The 9,249-nt window shown below is 51.5% G+C and overlaps 1 protein-coding gene across 1 annotated transcript in view; it reads right to left on the bottom strand.

The window, feature by feature from the left end:
- LCP2 (lymphocyte cytosolic protein 2) overlaps positions 1-9,249 on the bottom strand; it is a 49,986-nt gene that overhangs the window by 19,694 nt on the left and 21,043 nt on the right. The window contains exons 4-7 of the mRNA XM_021698195.1: positions 6,083-6,148; positions 5,596-5,627; positions 4,948-4,985; positions 1,867-2,065 (exon numbers count right to left, since the gene is read on the bottom strand). Coding sequence (XP_021553870.1) covers positions 1,867-2,065; positions 4,948-4,985; positions 5,596-5,627; positions 6,083-6,148 — 335 coding nt within the window. The remainder of the gene's footprint in view (positions 1-1,866; positions 2,066-4,947; positions 4,986-5,595; positions 5,628-6,082; positions 6,149-9,249) is intronic.

Here is a 9,249-nt window from a genome sequence, read left to right as displayed (position 1 = left end):
CACACACACACACACACACACACACACACACACACACACACACACACACCCAGGTGCCGGGGCAGCGTTAACCTCCGCCCTCATGGCTCAGGTCGTAGGTCCCCTTCGTTCCCCTCACAAATGCTCTGGACTGACCTCCCCCTCCCACTTCCTCCTTTTGCTGTCTCTTCCCTTAAAGGGAAGGGCTGGTCACCAACTCCTGTTACCGAATCACAGACTTTTTTTTTTGGTAAGATTCTATTTTTAAGTAATATGTACACCCACCATGAGGCTCAAATTGATAACCCCGGGATCAAGAGTCACAGGTTCCACTGACTGAACCAGCAAGGAGCCTCAGATTTGCAGATCTTAACTGGTTACTTGCACTTGCTTTGGACAGAAACTCACAGTATTCTGATCCCACTGATGTATCCTTAGGCCAAGTTGATAGGCTAGCCATGTCCCATCCCTGTGAGGGGGGGGAAAGGCCAGGCCAGGACTATGACTGAGGACCTCCTTATATCCTGTGCCCTGGGTGCCTCTGTTGCTCACCCTAGTCCCAGCCTAGGAGAGGAATTGCTCTTCGACAGAGAGTGTGGCTCAGAACTTGGGCAAGCCTGGTCTAATCTGATGCCACTCCACCCACACTGGCCAGCTCTCAGCGCCTCTGACATGCTCTGCTCCCTCGAGGCTCAGAGCCTTTGCACGGCCATTCGTACTGTTGAAAATATCCACCCTCACTTCCCGTATCCCCCGCCCCACTCCACAGCCAGCTCCCAGTCATCTGTGAAAGTGCAGCTTAAATCTCGTATCTTCAGGGAAGCAAGGCCAGACGAGGCATATGCCCCAGCCTTATCACCCGCACTTGTCTATCACCTGCAGAGATCATGGTTTAATTAAGTCATCTGTGTTGCATGCGTTGGAGGTTACCTCACCCACTAGACTATGAAATCTCGGGGGTGAGGACTGTCTTCACTCTGTCTCCAGAACTGGCACCTAAGCAATGACTTAATGATCCATGTCGTCTCGGGGCCTCCGTTTCCCCATATATGAAATAGGCTCGATCCTTCTTCCCTGTATCACACAGTGTGCTTAAAAACACAAAGCAGTGTTTGTGCAAGGGCTTTGGCATGGCAAAAGTGTTATACAGCAGAAAGGACGAGCGGTATCCATTGGTTCACGGTCTAGATCGTCAACGTTCTAGCTCATTCTGTGACACTCGGCTGTGCAAGCGTGCAGAAGCCTGTTTTCTGTCACCACCACTCCTAGCAGGTAAGACCCATGAGGCGGGGGCTCTGTCTTCTTTCCTGATGAGTTCACATTTCGGCATTCAGAATGCTGCCCAGCTCACAAGAGGAGACCGGTCGTTGTTGTTGAATGGAGAAATGAATGAATGAGGGAGAAACAGGCTGATAGGAGCAGACTGACAGTAAAAATCTTAAATAGTGTTTAAATTTTCTTAAGTGATGGTCAAACCCCCTTAATATGGTTATGTTTACCGTGGCAGTGTGTGGGTGAAAGTGCCATGTAACCATGAGTTGGTCGGAAGACGGGGAGAAACAGGAAGGTACTCTTGAGTCCCTAAGTCCTACACAAAATGAGTTATTACTGCCAGATGCCCGTAAGTGGAAGTTCGGTGTTGGTATCAGCCACCACAGACAATGATTTGTCTGCAGTAGTTATCATCCTCCCAGCAAAGCTCTGCGGTCTACATTTTTATTATCCTATTTCACAGATGAGGAAATTGAGGCCCAGAGAGGGGGAGTCACCTGCCCAGAGCCACGCGGCTGGGAAGCCACTGAGCTGGCGTTAGCGGGCCCCCTGATGCTGCATGGGCACTGGCCTCGTGTGGGTCCGCACGGCCGGCGCAGGCGGCCAGGGCCTTACCGATGTACGTGGAGTTGGAGTTGGGGAAAGGTTTGGCAGGCAGGATAGAGTTCTGCAGGGCCTCCTCATCATTGGAGGGCGGCGGCTCATAATCCGCATCATCTTCCACGGGCGCCTCTTCCTCCTCGTTGGGGGACTCATAGTCGTCATTGTCATCCTCGTTCTGATCGTCGGTAGGGCTCTCATAGTCATCTTCATCCTGCCAACACAGGGACGGGGACAGACCAGTTTGTAGAGGCTCCGTGGCACCCTAGTGCCCGCAAAGATTCTCTCCCTGCCAAGCCTCGCAAGGGTCCTGGGGTAGGGAGGTGGCAGCGGCAGGACGGTCACTCCCATTTCACAGATGAGGACACTGAGGTTGGGGAGTGCAAAAGCACAGGACTTGGAACCTCCATCAAGGCCTTTAGGCCACGAGGCGAGTGCATTTTCTTCTACGCCTTTTTGCACAAGAGAGAAAAGCAGAAGAAATGAGGAGGGCACAGGAATAGAAGGGTGGGAGAGCCAGCTCTGTCTTGAGTAAACATGTTTTTTATTCCAGGCATCACCAAGAGGGAGACTAAATGCCTGGAGCATTTGCGATGCCGCTAGTTAATTGTCAGTTCTGTTCTTGGTGTGCCTGTGCTCAAAACATTCTTCTCATTATAGCCTAGTGCAGTGTGGAAGGCCATGCTAATGGGGAAACCAGATAACCAAAGCCTGTTAATTAGAAGGCAGATTAAATTGTGTCGGAGAGGGGAGAGTCAGGGCTACGCGATCCTTTTTGCTGAGAGCTGAGTGTGGAGAAACAACAGCTTATTATTCATGACATCTGACACTGAGTTTAAAGCTGCTTTTTGGGAGGAGACTCTCTTTCTAAATTTTAAGCGTTGCGTTTTATTTTATGTGTGCTTCTTTGTGGGTCTCTCGGAAAGTGAGCCCTGGGGAATGAGTGACTGCCTTTGAGGCCGCTCATGAAAATGGACAGTCATAGTAATGATTTCCCAAGCAGAGGTGGCACTATCAGCCGCGTGGGACGAGCGCCTTATAACTCTCGTGCCAAAGTCGGGTGGGCAATAAATGAGCCCAGGGCAGTTCTCTAAAGTCAAGGGCAGTATGGAAAGAAGCCATGGGAGGTTGCATCTTGGCGAGGAAAAGTGAGTACCGGTAGCCTAGAAATCCTCACAGCTTTGCTAGGTGACTTAAGCAAGACTGTCTAAGTTGTTCAATTGAAAGATTCCTGTATTCATGTTTGATTTGAGGAATATTTTTTAAAATATTGGAAGGCAAAGTGAGGTTGAGTGTCTTCCTGAACTCTGAGAAAGACTTCATCCTGGGGGTGCCTGCGCGGCTCAGGCAGTTAAGCGGTTGCCTTCGGCATAGGTCATGATCCCAGGGTCCTGGGATTGAGTCCTGCATGGGGCTCCCTGCTCAGCGGGGAGCCTGCTTCTCCCTCTCCCTCTGCCTGCCGCTCTGCCTACTTGTGATCTCTCTCTGTGTCAAATAAATAAATGAAATATTTGAAAAAAATGAAAAAAAAAGAATAATAATGACAGTCTTATTATAAAAAAAAAAAAAAGAAGACTTCATCCTGTCTTTTGTGTTCCTATAACTTGAGAGCAGGGGATGGAGCCTCTGAATCAGGGGCCTTGAGAATAGTAGCCTCCACCTGTCTCCTTAGTGGTCCCACTAACTGCCCTTGACTGACAGAGGAATCCCTAGATTGTCTCAGCCTACACACCCAGGCCCCATTGCTCCTGCTTTCTACCAGGCTTTACCCTGGAAGCCTTTCTCAACAAGAGTCTTTTCCTCTCCACTTCTCGAACAATGGGCTTCCCCAATGATTTGCTCCTAAATTTGCATGCATGTATTTGTTCTTAATCATATTCTGCCGTGTGTTATCCATGCTGTAAAATGCTCACAGGGTTGGGTGCCTTGTCTCCATCCCTGCTCGCCTAGTGCCCTGTGCAGGGCTGGGCATGCACTGGAGCCCACGAGTGTTAGAGGCAGGGGCTAATGGAAAGCCTGTGTTCGTGGAGAGGGTGAAGGACACTAGCCCCAGGCTGGGCTCCTGCAGGGAGACACCACATGGCCCTTTGCAGTGGTAAAGATGCAGCTTCGGCGCAAAACTAGACACAGTTTGGGGGAAACTCTGGTCTTTTCCCTTTTGTACAAAATAAATCTGTCCAATTCCTTTGTCTTCTTAGAGAAAGCACAGACTTAGCTAGCATTTTTCAAATGCAATGCTTCCTTTTGCCAGAATCCCAATAAGACGAGGGATGCTTTACCTGCTTCCTAAAGGCACTGAGGCGGCTGCTTACCAGAAAGACCACTAGACTGAGGATCGGGACACCTGGGTCCCAGGCTTGCCTCTAACTAGTATGTAAGTCCCATTCTCCAGTGGGCTCAGCTGCTTCTTCTGTAAAATGAGCACGCTGGGCTCCGAGCCATAACCGAGTGCTTAGCCAGAGTCCAGCTTCATGCATAGTGCCTGTGAATGCAGTCTTCTGGGGAGAGGATATCCAGAGGTCATCAGACTCTCAAAGGGGTCACTGTGACCCCTCCAACATAAAAACCCAATTAGATTGGACTTTCCCTGAGGTCTTTTCAGGGCTAATAGTTGATTCTGAACTCCCTTTCCCTCTGTCACCAGTGGGGACTTAAGTCTATGAGAAAATCTATTTTAAGCTACTTCAGTGTATACCATCTAGGGGAGGGAGTTTGGGAAGGCCCTGCTGTGGGGGTGATAATAGTGACTAATGGTGTGATCTGCAAACTCCAGCCCGTGGGACAAATCCGGCCCACCATCTGTCTTTGTAAATAAAGGTTTATTGGCACATAGCCAAGCACAATTGTTCAGCTGTCATCCGTGGCTGCTATGTTGCTGTAAAAGCAGAGGTGAGTGGACGAGCTAGAGGCCATGTGGGTGGCAAAGCTGGAAATATTTACTGCCTGACCTTTAGAGAACACATCTGATGACACCCAGGGGAGGGTAATACTGGCATCTTGCTGGAGGCCTTGCTCCTTCTGGCATCATGCTAATCCCTTATTACAAAGGTGCTCTGCAAACCGCTGTGAGGGTAGGAGAGCCCACACCGTACTCACAAAGGATGACCAGCCCCCATTGTCCTCTTCATGGCTTTCTGTGGAAGAAGATCACACCCTCATCAGTACCAAAAGAAGCCTCTAGAAGAAAAGTCAAAACAGCACCCCATCTGATGTGCTCTCACACCACTGTCCATCCCAGGCCTTCATCCTACCTTTCTCATACCTGGGGGTTGGTTTATTATCAGCTCTAGAATTTCCACCTGAGCAGCTCATTCTACCTGAAGGTAGAGGTGGTTCCCAACCTTTCACCACAGAACAGTCACCCAGAGGGCTTTAAAATACACAGACACTGGGGACCTATCCCTAAAGCTTATTGAAAGATTTAAAGACCCAGATGGAGGGGCACTGGCTTTGCTCAGGTGCTCAGTCAAAGCCTGGATCCTCCCACGTTTCCCCACAGCATTCCTCATTTCAGATCTGTAGAGGTTTCCAGCTAAGTAGGGGCCGTAAACCAGGCGCCCGGCATAGTAACACCTCTCCTGCTCTCAACTTGGACCCAAACTTCTCTCTGGGAAAGAACTGCCTGACAGGCAGATGAATAAGATCACCTGCACAATACCCCAGGAGCCCCAGGAACCGGCAGACAGAAGAATCGAAGTACCTGTCACCTCCGAAAGCAATCGCTCCCACCCCTGACACCTTTACCTGTCTCTTCAGGAAACCGCTGGACTTGGGGTCTGCAAAGGCAAACAGCATTGCATTAATGGTGTTACTGGCTTAGGGGCACCTCCCTCTTTCTTCAATCCAGCCCTGCGAGAGGAGCCCCCAGTAGGGGGTGTATCTCACCATCTAGGACTGGTGTCCTTGTTGATTAGCACCTTGGGCCAGGCTGCCCGAAAACTCTGGAAATTATCAAAGTCACATTAGTGAAATAACTGGGAGCTCATGACTGCCTGACTCTCTAGGGGAAGTTCCCTTGAAGTCACAGACCCATGGGTAGGATGCCGGGCAGGGAAAATGAACTCTCCCTCCCCTCCTTGGCACCAGCTTCAAGACCCTGGGGCTGAAGGAGTGCTGCAGGTCCAAAACTGGGGCAAAACCAGTCCTGTGCCTCCCACTGAAGGTTCAACTTGGGTTTGAAAATTCTTTGGGTTTCGTTACAGTGTCACTGGACTCTTGGCTCCCCACTCACTTGCGTGTGAAGATGCTCCTTCTCTCTTCATTCTTGTTGATTTCTTGACTCAACTTACTGAGAATCCTACGAGATAAAAGATAGATGAGGTGACAAAACCATCATCTCTCCCCGAGTCCAACCTTCCCATTACTCCTGGAGTTCCCTGATCTGAGTAACCTTGGGCATCCGGGCCGACCTAGACCAGCTTCCTCCTCTGGCCTCCAGCCAGTCCCCTCCGCTGGGCATCTGCTCCTCACCTCCTCCCACCTTCATCCCCGCCCTGGTCCCTGCTCCTGCGCAGCGGGCCCTCTGTGCTGGCTCAGCCTCCTCAGTGAAGCTCAAAGACCATCTGTGACGACCTGCCCGTTCTCACCTGGCTCCCCTTCTCTGAAATTCTGGAGCCTCACAACCTGGATACAACCACTGTGTATTTTATTGTCTTACTGCTCCTGGGTCTGAGGTCCCCTGACTCTTGGTTTAACATCCCTGTGGTGATGTCAGGCTTCCAGGAACACTCAGACCATCTCTGAAACCTAGAGGAATCAGCTGTTCGTTGCAGAGCTTGACAGGAACTCTGGTGAGCTGTCCTTTGGTCTGTATCTCCTTTCACCCCCCCTCCCCCCTTGCCTCCTCCTTGGTGACATGGATTTTTATAAAATTTGGAGAAGCATTCCCGATCAGGGCACATCCCGCAGAGTGGGAGACTCCCTGATTCACCCATGTCCCGAGGCCAACCTTGGCCAGGACCCTTGGAGATACTCTTAGTCCTTGGATGCTGTGAGCTAGCAAATCCTCAAACCGCAGAACAGGGAGGGCCTTCACAAACAGGTTGACACCTCAAGCACACCCCAGCAGTCAGTGTCCAATCCATGGGGTCTCTCAAGTCTCCAGGACAGGAGACTCCAGCCCTCATTAGCACTCACTGCTGAGACCAAGGGAACCCTCATTAGTACACAAGCTCAGTATTTCCTAGAGATTTGGAGACAGCTGGGAGGATCCTCAAAGGTGATCTAACCCAATGTCATTTTATAGATGAGGCTACAGAGGCTCACAGGGTGGGTTAGTGATCAGGGAACTCCAGGAACCCCACAAAACACACCCCCCGCAGAAGCCAGTCTCCCTAATTACCAGGGCCTCATGTTAATTTCCTCTATGCTACAAGCTTCCTGGGAGCTGAGGCAGTTGAGCCCGTGGCCCATCCGACAATGAGCCAGGATCTACATTCTTTCAGTGAAGGTAACAACTTTGGCCTAAAACAAACTTGCTAAGTTGGCAAAGGTGGTCCTTAGCATCCACTACTCCCTGCTTCCCTCATCATTCCCCCCCAGGCTCCTAACCCCTCACTTCTCCATGGTCCCAGGGAACGCTGGGCGGCTTGGAGCCCTTCTTCCTCATTAGAATGACAGGACACGTTCTATAAACACACTGGGGACTTAAGGGGATGGAGAAGGAAGGAGGGTAAGGTTTAGTCCTCCCCTGTAATGTCACTGCTGGGATTTGCTTTAAATCAGGAGTGGGGACTTCGCAGCGGCGTCCTGATCACACCACCAGAGCACTTGTGACACACTTCTTTTGTTTCCTTTAAGCGATTATTTTGAGAAGCCGATGGGAGCCCCTCTCCTCCCTCCTCTGACATTTGGGAGGGAACGGATCCTTCAGAGCCGCCAAGGGAGCCCTGTTGGTGCCCACATCTTGGCCGAGTCAGGCCGTGGTGGCTGCCACAGCCCCTCCCACGCAGGCATGCCTTCACTCAACAGTGTGCCTTAAGGGCCTTCAAAGTGCCAGGAACTCTGCCGAGGGCTCAGGATGCCTCACTGAACAAAGCAAAGGCCCTTGATCTCAAGGAGCTTACACACGAGTAGAAAGAGGCACACAATGAACGTTTCAGGAAGTGAAATTCTAGGTAAGTGTTGTGTATACATACATGCGACGGAGGTGGGGGCGGGGGCGGGAACGCATGCGTTGGGTGCCGTTGCGATCGGAAACCAGTGGGCCTGGGCACAGAGATGACATTTCAGCAGTGCCCCGAGGAAGGGCCCATCCGAAAGAGCTTGGCTGGCTCTGACCAGCTCACAAAGCTGCTTTGATCCTGAAAAGACCTGCTGCTCTCTGCGGTGGCTCCTCTTACCAGTATCTTTAGCAGCCAGGCTGGAGGCTTCTGGGGCTCTAACTGGCTAAGGAAGGAAATGTCAAACCGCAGGCTGTACAGAAGAGCAGCAGAGAGGTGACAGAATGCAGAGCAGGGCCCACCAGGCCAGCTTGCCGCAAGACGGGGTCTCCCAGGGCCCTCCTGTTTTGGCAGGCCTCAGAGAACTCTTCTAGGCCCGCTGGGGGCACTGCTGATGGACGGGGCGGGGAAGTGGTTTCAAACCTTCAGAGTTGTCCCCCACTCTCACACCCACAGAGACCCAAGTGACAGTGCGTGGCCGGAGGTGACTCATTCCTCTTCCTCCTCCCCACAAACCCCAGGCCTCACTCAGCACCAGCGCTGGGCAGCAGGTAGACATAACTCTGTCTGCTTTGCCTTGTTGTAGAGATAAATGGGGCCCCAAGGTGGGGCTGAAGCCTCTGGCAGGAAGTCAAGCCATGTGGCAAGGTGGGTCCAGTGCAGTTGCAGTCCTAGCTTGCTGCATGCTGGGGGCCGGTCTCTGACTGCTCAGTCACAGGCCCTTCTTGGTACTGCTGGCAGACACAGTGTGGGTCCTTGTCCTGAGTCTGACTGTGACATCTTGCCCCGTAAGCCGTGCCTACTGTAGACCTCCAGTAGGACGTTTGCCCTCCCTAGGCTCCAATTCCTCACCAGCAAAGTAAGAGGGTTAGCCCTGCTGAGGGAGTCCCTGACCAGCCTGACTGTTGGACTTACACGGGTATACTTGTTACAAACACAGATTACCAGGCTCACTGTAGACTTAACCCATCAGAACCTACAGGGGTGAGGCCTGGGGGCAGTTACACCAACCAGTTTCCTGGTGATTCCTATAGTCTGAAAAGGTTATGAAATCAATTTTGTTTTTCTTAGTATTCTTGGACTTTTTTTTTAATTTTCAGGAGGAGGATAAGGAGGAGAGGAGGAGGAGGAAAACAAAGAGGAGATGGGGGAAGAGGAGGAGATGTGGGAGGAGGAGGAGATGGAGGAGTAGGAGATGGGGGAGGAGGTGGAAAAGGAGGAGGAGGAGATGGGGAGG

The sequence above is a fragment of the Neomonachus schauinslandi genome, chromosome 7 (genome assembly GCF_002201575.2).
Source record: "Neomonachus schauinslandi chromosome 7, ASM220157v2, whole genome shotgun sequence".
Taxonomy (NCBI): Eukaryota; Metazoa; Chordata; class Mammalia; order Carnivora; family Phocidae; genus Neomonachus; species Neomonachus schauinslandi.
This window is presented reverse-complemented; position numbering and strand designations above follow the sequence as displayed.